The sequence below is a fragment of the Contarinia nasturtii genome, unplaced genomic scaffold (assembly GCF_009176525.2).
Source record: "Contarinia nasturtii isolate CC-2019 unplaced genomic scaffold, AAFC_CNas_1.1 Cnas_scaffold_993, whole genome shotgun sequence".
In the NCBI taxonomy this organism is placed as follows: Eukaryota; Metazoa; Arthropoda; class Insecta; order Diptera; family Cecidomyiidae; genus Contarinia; species Contarinia nasturtii.
The window spans coordinates 699,245-712,598 of NW_022198340.1; the positions used below are offsets into that span (position 1 = coordinate 699,245).

A 13,354-nucleotide genomic window follows, 5' to 3' on the forward strand; every position below is an offset into this window, starting at 1 on the left:
TGGTAAAAATGAAGTAAATTAAAATTTTGCGTAATTAACAGATCTATCGTCATGGCCATAGAAATGTCCGTAGTTTTCCAAAACTTTATCCAAATGACCCATATATTAATGAGACTCATTGGCCTGGTGGATTTGAAGCACTCACAAATGTAAATACTTTTGATTGTACTTCACCAAATATGTTTTTAGTTAAAAAAAATTCGTTGACAGGAAGGTAAAAGACAACAATTCAAATTGGGGCAATATTTCCGAAGAAGATATCACAAACTTCTTGGTGATAAATATTCACCAAAAAGAGTGTACGTCCGTTCGACTGACAAAGATCGCACTTTGATGTCGGCACTTGCTAATTTAGCTGGCTTATTTCCACCACACGCTGAAGAGAAATGGAATGAAGACATTGCTTGGCAACCGATTCCAGTTCACACAATGCCCCTAAAATTGGACTATGTATTGCGTGCACCAGGTGATTGTCCAAGATATTCTGCCGCTCTCAAGAAATACAAAAATGAATCACCAGAAGTGTTGCGAATACTTAAAGAAAACAGAGAAAATATCTTATATTGGTCGAAAATGTGCGGATCGAATTTAAGCAACTTTGATGATATTAGCCGATTATATGTCGTACTTAATATGCAAAGGCATCATAATAAAACGTAAGCTGTGCAATAATGATTAATACTACACATTCAAATAACCATGTATATTCATTCAATTCATTTTGAAGACTTCCCGATTGGGTAATAAAAGCCATTGAACCAAATGGTGCTTTGGAGGCCTTTGCTCACATGTGGTTTACAACGTTGTCGAATACCAAAGAATTGGCTCGATTGATTTCTGGATTTTTGATTAAAGAAATGTTCGAACGTTTCGCTCAAAAAATAAACTCAACATTGGAGCCAAATCGTTCATTGTGGTTCTACTCAGCACATGAAACTGGGATGGGAGCCTTAATGAATAGCTTGGGAGTTTTCGAAGTAATTAAATTAAAAAAAAAAAAAAAGAAAAAAAAGATGAAAAATTTAATTTTGTTCCAAAATATTTGTTTGTCTACAGCCACATGTACCACCATTTGCATCGAGTGTGCATTTGGAATTATACAAAAATGGAGAACAAGAGCATTACATTCAAATTTTCTACAGAAAATCGGATGAAGAAGTCCTTCTGCCATTGAATATACCGAATTGTGGGGAAAAGTGTTCGCTGAATCAATTATACAAATTGTACAATGATATTATACCTGATCGTGATCATGACACTGAATGCCGCCTTCCCAAGTAGATACGACTGAAAATATTCGATGAAATTTTTTGATAAAATATTTCCAAATAAACCTATAATTATAATCGAATCCATAGATTAATGCTCCAGAATAAAAACAGAATAACATGATAAATATCTGTATAATATTCTGTTTTTATTTTGGGGCATCCGAATACCGTTTTGCTGAAAAACTATTTAAAAAAAATCAAATAACGAGCTTTAGTATAAGAGTTTATACATCTCTTGTTTAATCACGTCTCAATGCGCTCGCTGTTAAATAAAAAACATCTTAATTTTACGATTTTTATTTATTTGTTCAAAAGAGAGATACAATTCTACTGTTTTCCAGAATAAAATTGAGCCTTTATTGACTACCAAATGGTGCACTTCTTCGTTGGATTCATTTTAGCGTCTATCGGACAGTTAAAATCTTGTGCAAATTGTGGAATATTTGAAAGCACTCCATTTACACGAAATTTGTTTGGTGAATGTTCGTCAACCGTAATTATCCATTTGTTGTAGTTTTTAGTGGTTAATTCGCAATACGTTTGCCCGTATGATATCCAAAAAAGTTGCTTCTGATCATATGACAAAATGGGTAACAATTTTTCTGGCTTGTGATGTTGAGCCCAATTATTAAAATAGGCAAAATAAGCTGCTCTAACGCCACCATTGTCGGCAATATTCTCATCTAATGTATTTATACCATTTACCTGAGTGAGAGTGGGAACAAATGCGAATTATTAATAATGAACGAATACGATAAATAATCCACAATTAAATCTAACCGAATAATTCGATTCGACGTCTACGTATTTGCTATACTGTTCGATGATGCATTGTGCGGATTCGAGAAAAAGGGTTTTTGTCTTTGAATCCCACCAATCGACTAGATTGCCAGCGTAATCAAGTTGTCGTCCTTAAAAAGTTGAACGAAAAAAAAATTCATATTTCGCACATATTAGTCACACAATCTTTACCCAAATCATCAAAACTGTGCGTAATTTCATGTCCAATGATGCTTCCTAAGCACGCATAATTCATATAGTTTGGTGCATGCATCGAAAACAAAGGATCTTGTAGAGTTGCAGCTGGAAGGACTGTTTGATTTCTAATTTATAATTTTTTTTACAAAATACGCTTCCATTTTATACAAATTTACCAATACTATTATCATTTGGAATGTTGAATGCATTTACAGTGGTAATCTCCCATTCAATGGCGTCCGTTGACTCGCGCAATTTATCAAATCTGCGATCTGTGTTGAATATGTCCATACGCAAAATGTTCATGAACAAATTATCGGGTTCCAATTCGAGATCTTTATAATATTTGTCAAGTTTATTACTGTCGTGAAATTCAATGGGGTATCCGATATGAGCATCCATCAATTTTGCTTTTTTTATTGCTTCCCCTCGAGTTACATCATCCAGCCAAGTTGCATTGCGTAAAATATCAATAAATTCATTTCGAATAGATTTCACCATTTCGACGGTCGCTCGTCTTGTTTCTTCGCGAAAATATTTTCGAACATATAACGCACCCACTGCCCATTGAAAACTTAAAAAGAAAATAGTTGAAAAAATCATTTTTTTTTCTCAAAACATTCGATCATTTACTTGGTGGACGTTAAGTCAACGCATTCTCTCCAACGTTCACGACCTTAAATGATAAGAAAACTGTAAACATTAGATTTTTGAACATACATGGGCACAGGGGGTGTAAGTCAAGATTAGCCCCCTAAAATCGTTCGAGCTTCTTTCGAGAAATCTTTAAATTTGACAGGATTTTTCCTGACAAAAAATCTTTTGATTCGCTAGGGTTTTTTTGAATGGTCGCTGGACCCCTTAAATTTTTTCCGTGTCCATGTATGTTTTTGAAATTAATTAAACCGAATTCTTCAACTAGATGCGGACGTTATTTAAATAGTCTACAAGTAACATCGGTTATTAGCCAAATAACGTTATTCATTTAAATTTTCACGTAGTAGATATTGACAAAGCTATAAAAATGTACAATTTTGAAAAAAGAAAAAAAAAATCATTTTGCACCAAAATGACATTAAAACAAAAATAAAACGTTCGTCATCAAACTAAACGTATCTGTGCTCTAAAATTTTGGATCCCAGTAAAGAAAAGATCGCATACTCATTATAAGTCCCGCATTCCGTAATTTCGCTGTTAAAGCCTGAGAAGTGGATAATACAAAACGCCACAAAACATAATTGGCAATTGCTCGTTTTGATGTTGAATTCAGAATGTTTTCCAGTTTTTCAAAATATGTTGGCGCTGTATTGATAATTGTTTCGTTTTCGGTTACATTTATTCCATTTGGTAACATTAAATTAATGTACTCCAACCACGGGATGTACGGGTAGGATAATTGAAGTTCTTTGATTGTATACGGATTATATAATAACGTAATATTCCGAGCTTCTTCACGAGACATTTCAATCTGATAAACACGCAAAATTAATGTTCATAATTCAATCAAATAAATTGATTAAAAAATTCAATTCAAATAAATTGTAATCACCTTTGCCAACCTTATTTCAAATTCCAATGCTTCCTGTAGTTCTTCTTTGGCTTGAATTTCATTGGCTCCCAAAATAACAGCATTATCAACCATAATATTATAATAAAGTTCAACGTCCGGATCGGACATTCCTTCGATTAGAAATTCACGATGAAGATCATGGTCTGATTCGGTAATCTACAACATTCAAATATCAACACCTTTATTCTTTTTTTCGTCTGAAAAATGTTTTACACATTTTATACCTACATACAAAACATATTTTGACGAATTTTTCATGTCCGCAGCGACATCTAATCCAAAAATGTATCCAACTGTATTAATCCAATCGAAATCATCTTCTTTCCATGCATCACCTTTTACCACCGGCCAACCGCCATACGAATCTAAAATCTCAAACAATGGCTGCAGGCCACGTTCTTCAATCAACGTTTCATTCAAACATGATGAATAAAACTGTTTCACTAAGCGAAACGCTTTCGATTCATTTGGTGGCAATGGTTGATCGAAAATCTTACGTAATTGCAGTTGTACCAATTCTTCAACCTTTGAATATGCGTTAAATGCATTTTTACCATCTGGAATGGATGCATATTTGTGAAAATTCCCGCACGCAAACTCATAGAAATCGTCACAAGGATCAATATCTTCGTCGAGGTAACTGAATATATTGAAAGCTATTTTTAAGCAGCTAATACTTTCACACGTGCCGACCTTTTGTCGTTGTTCACCATTAATTGAGTCGAATGGTTTATGGGGTATTGTCCCGGATTTTATGCGTGGAAATGAAATTACAGCGAAAAAACATAGCACCAACAGTTTATTGTCTAACAAAATTTGACGCTGGAAAAAAGGTGATTGCCTGTTGAAAACAAAGTTCACAATATTAATGACAGGATTGGAAAATAATTTTGTTCACACTGCAGAACAGGCCGGTTTTTAATTTAACAGCTGTACGTAAAAACAATTCTATTAATATATATTGTAATTAGATCACATACTTTTTCATTTCGCACTTTTTTATAATGAAAAGTGTTAAATTGAGTTTTACGAAGTTACTTTATGATTTTTGTTTTATGGACTCTTATGTTCGACTTGCAATGAAAATTCTTTTTTTTTAACCGATGTGAAATTATATCTACCAAAACTGCCAATTTGACTGTATCGGTTCGATTTTTTCACGTTTGTTATATTTAAGTTGTTTATTCACTGCGACTATTTGTATAATATTCAATATTTTATTCATACTAAAAGATGTGCTACGAATGTATTGAATTGAATGGAGAAAAGAAACTAGTTCAAATCAGCGTCCACAATTACGACCATCTGATTTAAAACTAAATCAACATTTATTCAGTGTACTTTGATTATCTGTACAATAGTCATTGTCATATATTCAGAACATTATTTTTTAAATTGCATATCCAAAATCAATGAACCATGCTTTGAACATACTCATTTTTTGTTGGCACATTTCCTTTTCTATTATCATACGTATGACGATGTGTAGTTGCGTGTTATTTGAATCACAATTCGCAGCTCTCATGGCCAGAAAAACCGACTGACTTTTGCTCATTCTAATTTAAACAATGCCTACAAAACATTAGCGTGAATTGCTTTAATTTCACTCAATTTGCGTACTTTTGTCGACATTTAATTTTTCATTTTGTGTCATTTTTTTATATTGTTATAATAATATTTCATTGCACGCTTTATTTTTCTAATGCGATCGCATATTTTTTTGTTACAACTGTGATTATGGTTCGCAACAGAGCCGAAAGGCCAACATTTTATTTGTAAAATATATATGTCAAAATCAACTATCAAAAGCATCAACCAATTTTTCGCGAAATTATTTTAATGTTCTGTAACCAACAAATGAATAATAGTTCAGAATCTGTGCTTCAATATGAATTCAATAATTTTGCTTAGCGAATAGATCACTTGATTGAGATTTAATATAATGTCAACCATCAATAGAAATTTTCACAAATTTTCACTTCTTTTTGTTTTCGTGATGATCGTACGGTTATACATGACATCAATTGATGATAAAATATCAATTTACCTTAACTTCATAATGAGATGCTGCTAATAAAAATGATAAGCAAAATAGAACTCTGATCTGATACCAAATGCACCCAAACGATTTAAATTTAGGAAAATGTATTCTTGATAATTTCCGTAAGTTTGAAAAGAGTAAAATACTGATTGCTAGAATATTTTTAAAATTGCTGTCGTTATCGAGAACTCAAATCGATGTAGTCAAAATAATTTAGTTTGTCAGAAAAGGGTAATATAAACATTGAAGTGACGCATTCTATGGTGCGTTGTTTTTGTATTGATGACTCCGTTGTTTTTGTGTTGTAATGAAAGTGTTAAGGAATAAACAATAAAGATTTCGAACATGAATTTGAATGACTCAATTAATTAATGTAAATATTTATGTGCAGTTTGCAATTACTGCTCGGTGTATAATGTGCCAAAGAAAACAGTCGGTAACTTTTCGGTATCTTTTTGAAACACAATATGTCATTTCGAAGTTCTAAATTAAGTGTAAGTATCGTGTTTTATATCGAAGCAGGCAAGTTGATTAAAAATTCAAGAATCGCATCGGGAATACAAACGAGAATTTAACATCAAAATGCCGAAAGAAGTGATGGTATGGGTAACTTTATACCAATGCAAGGCATGTGGTGCTTTTTGGAGTAAAGAAAGCAATGCTCCTAGGAAGGAGGGTCTTTGCCCCAGATGCGGTAAAAAAACGCTCCAGAATGTCAGGTAAAACCTTTCCTTAATTCTAAAGCTATTAAATAGTATATACTGAAACAAATGGAAATCATTCTTTTGAATTAGATGACATCAGCATCAGTCTCACCAATGTTAAATTCAAAACTTTAAATTTTTTATGATGGACATATGCACGACTAAAATTCTCTTAAATAAAATTATAAATTTAAATTTGTGAACTCAAATTAATGGTGCAGTCTTTATTTTATTGAACTACTTTATTTATTTTTCATTGCCTAAACAAAACAACAGAATCAAATGACTTTGTTTCTGCTCAAAATATACGCAGGAATTTTTTAGTGAGTAAAATGGGAAGAAAAAAGGTAAAATTTTAAAGCATTTTATAGGCTTTATAGACTTGCAGCTTCTTTACTCTGTATATAGTTTCTATAAAAATATGGAAGAATGAAAACGAGTTGCTAATTGATGTTTTCGTACGATTAAATTAAAAATGTGCTTATTGGTTACAATAATCCAACATTTTCATGAAATTTAAACAGGTGTTTTGTAAACCCAATTGACGTAATTTTGTAAAGTTTGCCAAGAAACCATAATTTCTTATTGTTAAAATGAAAAATTTAATAAAACTGTTTATTTTTCATCTTATTTCTATTTATTTTTGATCTATTGGAATTTTGTGAATACATTGTTATAAATTCATATAAAAAACGCCTTCATTCGCTACTAAGTCACAGTACGACCGCGATTCTTTTGAAGAAGAATACTTCATCAATTTAAGTTACAATGATCACAATAATTTGCGTAATTCTTTTCAGCTTTGGAACTATCTTCGTTGATTGTGGTGAGAAGAGTACATTTAAAATTACATTTCCGAATGTTTTTTTTTTTTAAATCATTTTTCATTTTTCTTTTCCACAATAGATACGAAGTTTATTGAGCTAGATGAATTAAATTACTTTGGAGAACCCATTTCATTTGCATGCGTACATAGCTCAAAGTAAATAATTAAACTCTTAAACGGAAAATTTACTCATTATCTATAATGCGATTTAATAAGAAATTTTTCATTTTCAGTCAAGATGACTTTCTTGTTGCAAAAAGCAACAATGAAGAATCGGTGCGTGAACTAATTGGATTTTTAGATAATAGAAAAGGACTTTCACTGTATTTCCCTGGAATAACATCTACATTAGTAGCAAAAGGTGAAATAAAGAAATACACTACAAATGAAATTTCAAATGCAAAAATCAAGAAAACCCAATTATATAATACAAATACTTTTTTGTTTCCGTTCCTAGATTTTCAAAATGCAAAAGGTGATTTTTTCGCGCATATTGCTGTCTATGTATTTTTTGATTGATTTTTAAAAAATATTTTGGTAATTTTCTTTTTTTTTCTTTGACCTATCTCTAGAATGGTTCATAGCATCAAATACAAACATTTGCTACATTACATATACATATTCGGGTCAAACTTCAAAAAGTTCCACTTCTTCGCTCATGAAGAAGATGATAAATACACATCGAGTAGAATTTGTTGTCAAAGAAACGCGAGATTTTTTAGTAAAGCTCAAAAAAGACTGTTCGCGAAAAGGTTCCGTGCACACTATTTTACAATTGGCTAAAGTTACAGTGGTTGGTCTTCATTTCGGATCGCATATTGCAAGTCTCGTTTCTCTTTTCTTGCAAAAGAAATATAGTGAAATGAGTTTAAGATTAATAGGTACTTGAAAAATGCATTTATTCATTAATTATTCAAATATTAATCATTTAATCAGTTCTAGACCCAGTCAAAACATCGTCATACCTCGACTACGGCACTACCCTTAGTGGCATTCGTGCAAGTTTCGCACAAGGTATATTTACTTCTAAAAATTCTTCAGAAGATACCACGGGATACATCGACATATACATAGAGAATAAATGTTCCTCGCGCATTAAATCTGATGATTTAATTCTTGCCATTCACACGGCCATTTGTCAGAAGGATATCATTGCAATAGCTGCATTCAATGGAACCAGTTCAATAAATATGAACTCTCCTAGCAATCCGGTTGTTCCGTCTGAAAATGAGGTTTTAATTGGCGTATATGGTAGACATAGTAGTGATTACTGTAACAAGAAATTTACATTAACTGTTACATGCAATGCTTACGAAACTTTGAGACAATCACTTCAAATACATAGTTAGTATTTAGTTAGTAAGGCAATGTTTACAATCAAAATATTTTATATCTCTCATTTCATTTCTTTAAATCAGCAAGTTCAAATAGTGCGGCGAACGATCCAAACTCTAGTCTAAAATACAAGGTTGATCCGATAATATTTAAATGCATTCATAGCACAAGGTAAATACTATGGTTATTTTGTTGATTGAATGATTTGTGCTATTTCAATTATTTATTATTTTTTTGCAGTCAACAACATTTTGATCAAGCAAGAAGTGACGATATATTAGCGAAACACGAGTTGATCGGAAGTTTGAATAATGGAAGAGGTCTTTCGCTTTATTTCCCCGAAGTATCATCTACTGTGGACGCAACAGGTATAGACATTTCTTTTGCATCAAAGTTGAATTGATGAAAAAATATGATTTTCATTTTAGGGGCCGATTTCAAAAACGCAAAGGGTGAATTTCTTTTATTTTCATAGAAATATGGTTCCAACATAAACTAAATACAATGGTCTTTCTCTAGGATGGTTCGAAGCATCTGATACAAACATTTGCTACATTCAGTATGCGTTACCCCAGTCACCGTCTCGTGTGAAGAAAGTTGTAAACGCAATGTCGAAAACATCCTCATCGTCTATGGACACGAGCCGAGTTGATTTCGTTGCCAATGAAGTGGAAGATTTTGTAACGAAGATCAGAAAGGATTGTTTCAATAATGGAGATGTTGGGTCATTTAAATCTTTGGCGCAACTTACAATAGTCGGAATTAATTTCGGTGCGAATATTGGAAGTCTTGTCTGTAGATACTTGGCAGTAAAGAATGGAGAAAGCGTTGAGAAACTAATAGGTAATGAAAGATTTCAGTTAAATTTGTTCTGAATAATGCATGAGTGATATTTAAATCAGGTATGAATCCACATCTCGATAAAAGGGTTGCGTTCAACAAGGAAATTGCAAAGTATGCACAGGTTATCTGTACTGCCATACCTCCAGGGAGTTTAGGAGATGGTTATGTATATATAAAAAATGAGTGCGGACCAAAAATCAAATCGGAAGATTTGATGGTTGATATTCATGCAGCCACCAGTGAAAAGCGGCTGGTCGCAATTGCAACGCATAATGGAAAAGGTTCTTTGCATAATGGTACAGCTATCCCAAAATCAAATGAGATCTTAGTTGGTGTATACAGCGATTTGCATGCGCGCCCTACTGGGACAGCATATATATTAGCTATTACACCAGATAAATTGAAAACATTGAAGAGAGCATTGGCCAATTAATCAATACAAAGTATATTTCAAATTTATATCACACCAGGGCGTGTACAAATATTAATAAAAATATTACGTTCAACGGAACATTCAAAAGATATTTAAGTGTTTTTTTTTTATTTTGATATGTATTTTAAAAGTCGAGCATCTATTTAGTCGAGTTTTTGCAATTAGACAGAAAGCTAATGTTAAAAAGCAGACATTATATTGAGTTATTTTTAGGCAAATGATTCAGCTCAGGGGGCTAATGTCAGGCGCTGAAATGGAATGAAAACAACAGAAGTGATGTTATAGTTATTGTGGTAATGTAAGTTTTTCATAATCACAATGATAACTCTATTGTTTTCTCTCCATTTTAGCGCATGATATTAGCTCTCTGAGTCTGTCAAAAAGTTTAATTGATTATCCTGAAAAATAAGCACAACCTTTAAACTATGTTTTTGAACAGACGATTTTTTTTTGTCTGAATTAGCGCCTGGGCTGAGATATTATAAGAAATTAGCTGTAGCGCCACGATGGAATTCAGTGTAATCTATATCAAATAAAAAACCTCTATCAAGGTGAAGAACGAGTGACGAAACCAAAATTTGAAACACAAAATTTCTGATATCAATTTCGTGACGAAAATAGTTGGTAGATATATTTTCTGTGAACTGTAAATATAAACTTAATATACATCTGCATTGCTAGAATATTTACATTGACCACAACTGTTCATAATAATGAATATTGGTGTGAAATGTTTTTAATTTAAAATAAAATTATTATAATATACCGAATTGTATTATAATATATAAAAAGTGTTCTCTGGATCAATTGTACAAATTGTATAATGATATTATACCTGATCGTGACCATGACACTGAATGCCGAATTTCTAACTAGATACGGATGAAAGTGTTCAGAGAATTTCGAATTGTATTTGTAATAAATCAACCAATTCGTAAATGATTTAAACTTTATTGGGCTTCAATTTCAATTGCAAACATTTGAAAATAGATTGAAACTTTTGTTAACAGCCAATTAATAACCATTATCATTACCGAGACATGTCAGGCGTTATTTGTAAAATATCTATCCATTTACAATACTCTCTCAATATATGAACTCATTCATTCGTATGAATTTCGTGTAAAAAGATAAGATTTCGATTGAAATTTTTTGTCATACAAAGCTAATACATCATATACACCTCTTGAATAGATCAATATCAAGTGGATTAATAAATTTTAAGGATAGTTTACGTAATGTGAGTGTATATATTATTTAATACAATATTCGTTCGCTGTAGTAGGTCGAAAACATTCGATCAGAGAAAAGGTCGATTTATTTTTAGCCATGTTGTCTTTTCAAGTAGTTGGTTTTGTTTTTTTGTTATTCTGTGTCTGCGATGTATTTTCGCATGGCAATGATAGTGGTTTAGAAGAAGAAAGTGCTCTTGGGCCTTCAAATGATAGCCAATTGATATTTGCGCATGTTGTAAGAACGAAAAAATAAATAATTTTTTGATGAAAATGAAGTAAATTAAAAGTTTGTGTAATTAACAGATCTATCGTCATGGTCATCGAAATACCATCAGTTATCCAGGACTGTATCCAAATGACCCATATATTAATGAAACTCATTGGCCTGGTGGATTTGGAGAGCTCACAAATGTAACTACTTTTGATTGTACATCAACAAAAATGTTTTTAGTTAAAAACTTTCGTTGACAGGAAGGTAAAAGACAACATTTCAAATTGGGACAATATTTCCGAAGAAGATATTACAAACTTCTTGGCGATAAATATTCATCGAAAAAGGTGTACGTGCGTTCGTCTAACACGGATCGTACTTTGATGTCGGCACTTGCCAATTTAGCTGGCCTATTTCCACCACACGCTGAAGAGAAATGGAATGAAGACATTGCATGGCAACCGATTCCAGTTCACACAATGCCTTTGAATTTGGACTATGCGTTGCGTGGGGCAGAGGATTGTCCAAGATATTCTGCAGCTCTCGAGAAATTCAAAAATGAATCACCAGAATTGAAACGGCTTCTTAAAGAAAATAAAGAAAATATCTTGTACTGGTCGAAAATGTGCGGATCGAATTTAACCACCATTGAAGAGATTACCCAGTTATATGGGATACTCATTGTTCAAAAAGAACATAATAAAACGTAAGTAATGAACAATGGCTAGTACCACAAATTCAAATCACATGTTCATTAATTCAATCCATTTTGAAGACTTCCTGATTGGGCACGAAAAGCAATCGAATCAAATGGTGCTTTGGAGTCCATTGCGTTTTTTAAATATCAAATGAAAACGAGTACTAAAGAGTTGGCTCGACTGTGGTCAGGATTTTTGATTAAAGAAATGTTTGAACGTTTCGCGCAAAAGATAAACTCAACGTTGGAGCCAAATCGTTCACTGTGGATCTATTCTGCTCACGATTCGACAATTATTAGTCTTTTGAACAGCCTTGGAGTTGTTGAGGTAATTAAATCCATTAAAATTTGACATGATCATCTATCTTTGAATTCTTTGATAAGAGTAATAGATAAATATATGAACTACTTTTGTTCACAGCCACATAAACCACCATTTGCATCGAGTGTACATTTGGAATTATACAAAGTTGGCGAAAAAGAGCACTACATTCAAATCTTCTACAGAAAATCGGGTGAAGAAATCCTTCTGCCATTGAATATACCGAATTGTGGGGAAAGGTGTTCTCTGGATCAATTGTTTAAATTGTATTATGATATTATACCTATTCGTGATCATGACACTGAATGCCGTCTTCCCAAGTAGATACGGCTGAAAATGTTCAGTGAATTTTAAATGCATACCTTTGTTGAGCGTGAAATCGACTAATCGAAAAGCCTAGCGAAAAGCATATATATCAAATTTAGTTCCAATTAATGATAAAGTTCAGTACATACTCAATATGTGTATTCATTTATTCGAATAAATTTTCAGTAAAGAGATAAGATTTCGATTGTAATTTTTTGTCATATAAAGCTTATTTCTATATAGTTCCATCTACACATCTTGACGCAATGTCAAGTGGATTGATATAAGGTAGTTTATGTAATGTGAGTCATTGTTGATATGCAATTACACAAAAAAACTCTAAAAAATTGTATATATCATTAAATACAATATTCGTTCGGCTCTAGTTGGTCAGAAATTATCGATCAGAGCAAAAGTGGTTCAATTCTAAACATGTTGTCTTTTTTTGTAGTTAGTTTTGTATTTCTGTTATTATGTGTTTCCAATGTGTTTTCGCACGACGACGGAAATGATTTAGAAGATAAAAGTACTATCTGGCCTTCAAATGATAGCCAATTGATATTTGCGCATGTTGTAAGAACG

The 13,354-nt window shown here is 32.4% G+C and overlaps 5 protein-coding genes across 6 annotated transcripts in view; 4 read left to right on the top strand and 1 right to left on the bottom strand.

Annotated features, from left to right (window-relative positions):
* Positions 1 to 1,281, top strand: part of LOC116343448 (testicular acid phosphatase homolog) — an 11,344-nt gene extending 10,063 nt beyond the window's left edge. Inside the window, exons 2-5 of the mRNA XM_031771498.1 lie at positions 42 to 149; positions 211 to 656; positions 728 to 977; positions 1,057 to 1,281. Of these exons, the coding sequence (XP_031627358.1) occupies positions 42 to 149; positions 211 to 656; positions 728 to 977; positions 1,057 to 1,281 (1,029 nt within the window). The remainder of the gene's footprint in view (positions 1 to 41; positions 150 to 210; positions 657 to 727; positions 978 to 1,056) is intronic.
* Positions 1,282 to 1,614: 333 nt separating this feature from the next.
* LOC116343301 (neprilysin-2-like) lies at positions 1,615 to 5,113 on the bottom strand. 2 transcript variants are annotated; one of them, XM_031771295.1, is made up of 10 exons: positions 4,800 to 5,113; positions 4,048 to 4,660; positions 3,799 to 3,975; positions 3,411 to 3,717; positions 2,883 to 2,925; positions 2,612 to 2,823; positions 2,426 to 2,521; positions 2,244 to 2,363; positions 2,052 to 2,182; positions 1,615 to 1,976 (listed from the first exon to the last, which is right to left on the bottom strand). In XM_031771295.1, the coding sequence occupies exons 1-10, from the start codon at positions 4,805 to 4,807 to the stop codon at positions 1,635 to 1,637; spliced, it is 2,049 nt and encodes a 682-aa protein (XP_031627155.1). In that variant the 5' UTR covers positions 4,808 to 5,113; the 3' UTR covers positions 1,615 to 1,634. The 2 variants fall into 2 exon arrangements, with proteins under 2 accessions (XP_031627155.1, XP_031627154.1); XM_031771294.1 differs by having other exon boundaries at positions 2,426 to 2,823.
* A 2,165-nt stretch (positions 5,114 to 7,278) lies between these two features.
* Positions 7,279 to 10,092, top strand: LOC116343302. The gene is made up of 11 exons (XM_031771296.1): positions 7,279 to 7,390; positions 7,471 to 7,546; positions 7,624 to 7,751; positions 7,848 to 7,865; positions 7,963 to 8,271; positions 8,327 to 8,734; positions 8,809 to 8,896; positions 8,966 to 9,093; positions 9,154 to 9,177; positions 9,245 to 9,568; positions 9,628 to 10,092. Exons 1-11 carry the CDS (start codon positions 7,333 to 7,335, stop codon positions 9,999 to 10,001), a joined length of 1,935 nt encoding a protein of 644 aa, XP_031627156.1. The 5' UTR covers positions 7,279 to 7,332; the 3' UTR covers positions 10,002 to 10,092.
* A 1,202-nt stretch (positions 10,093 to 11,294) lies between these two features.
* On the top strand, positions 11,295 to 12,969 carry LOC116343303 (lysosomal acid phosphatase-like). The gene is made up of 5 exons (XM_031771297.1): positions 11,295 to 11,471; positions 11,540 to 11,647; positions 11,708 to 12,153; positions 12,223 to 12,472; positions 12,566 to 12,969. The coding sequence occupies exons 1-5, from the start codon at positions 11,331 to 11,333 to the stop codon at positions 12,788 to 12,790; spliced, it is 1,170 nt and encodes a 389-aa protein (XP_031627157.1). The 5' UTR covers positions 11,295 to 11,330; the 3' UTR covers positions 12,791 to 12,969.
* A 133-nt stretch (positions 12,970 to 13,102) lies between these two features.
* LOC116343449 (testicular acid phosphatase homolog) overlaps positions 13,103 to 13,354 on the top strand; it is a 5,908-nt gene continuing 5,656 nt past the window's right edge. Inside the window, exon 1 of the mRNA XM_031771499.1 lies at positions 13,103 to 13,345. Coding sequence (XP_031627359.1) covers positions 13,205 to 13,345 — 141 coding nt within the window. The 5' untranslated portion in view covers positions 13,103 to 13,204. The remainder of the gene's footprint in view (positions 13,346 to 13,354) is intronic.

Coding starts and splice junctions, on each gene's coding strand:
- LOC116343303 (XM_031771297.1), top strand. CDS start 11,331: ATGTTGTCTTTTCAAGTAGTTGGTTTTGTTTTTTTGTTATTCTGTGTC. Junction 11,472..11,539: donor AATTGATATTTGCGCATGTT/GTAAGAACGAAA, acceptor TGTAATTAACAG/ATCTATCGTCATGGTCATCG. Junction 11,648..11,707: donor GATTTGGAGAGCTCACAAAT/GTAACTACTTTT, acceptor TTTCGTTGACAG/GAAGGTAAAAGACAACATTT.
- LOC116343302 (XM_031771296.1), top strand. CDS start 7,333: ATGATCACAATAATTTGCGTAATTCTTTTCAGCTTTGGAACTATCTTC. Junction 8,272..8,326: donor AATGAGTTTAAGATTAATAG/GTACTTGAAAAA, acceptor TCATTTAATCAG/TTCTAGACCCAGTCAAAACA. Junction 9,178..9,244: donor CGATTTCAAAAACGCAAAGG/GTGAATTTCTTT, acceptor GTCTTTCTCTAG/GATGGTTCGAAGCATCTGAT.
- LOC116343301 (XM_031771294.1), bottom strand. Junction 2,824..2,882: donor GTTGACTTAACGTCCACCAA/GTAAATGATCGA, acceptor TTTCTTTTTAAG/TTTTCAATGGGCAGTGGGTG. Junction 2,364..2,425: donor TCCAAATGATAATAGTATTG/GTAAATTTGTAT, acceptor GAAATCAAACAG/TCCTTCCAGCTGCAACTCTA.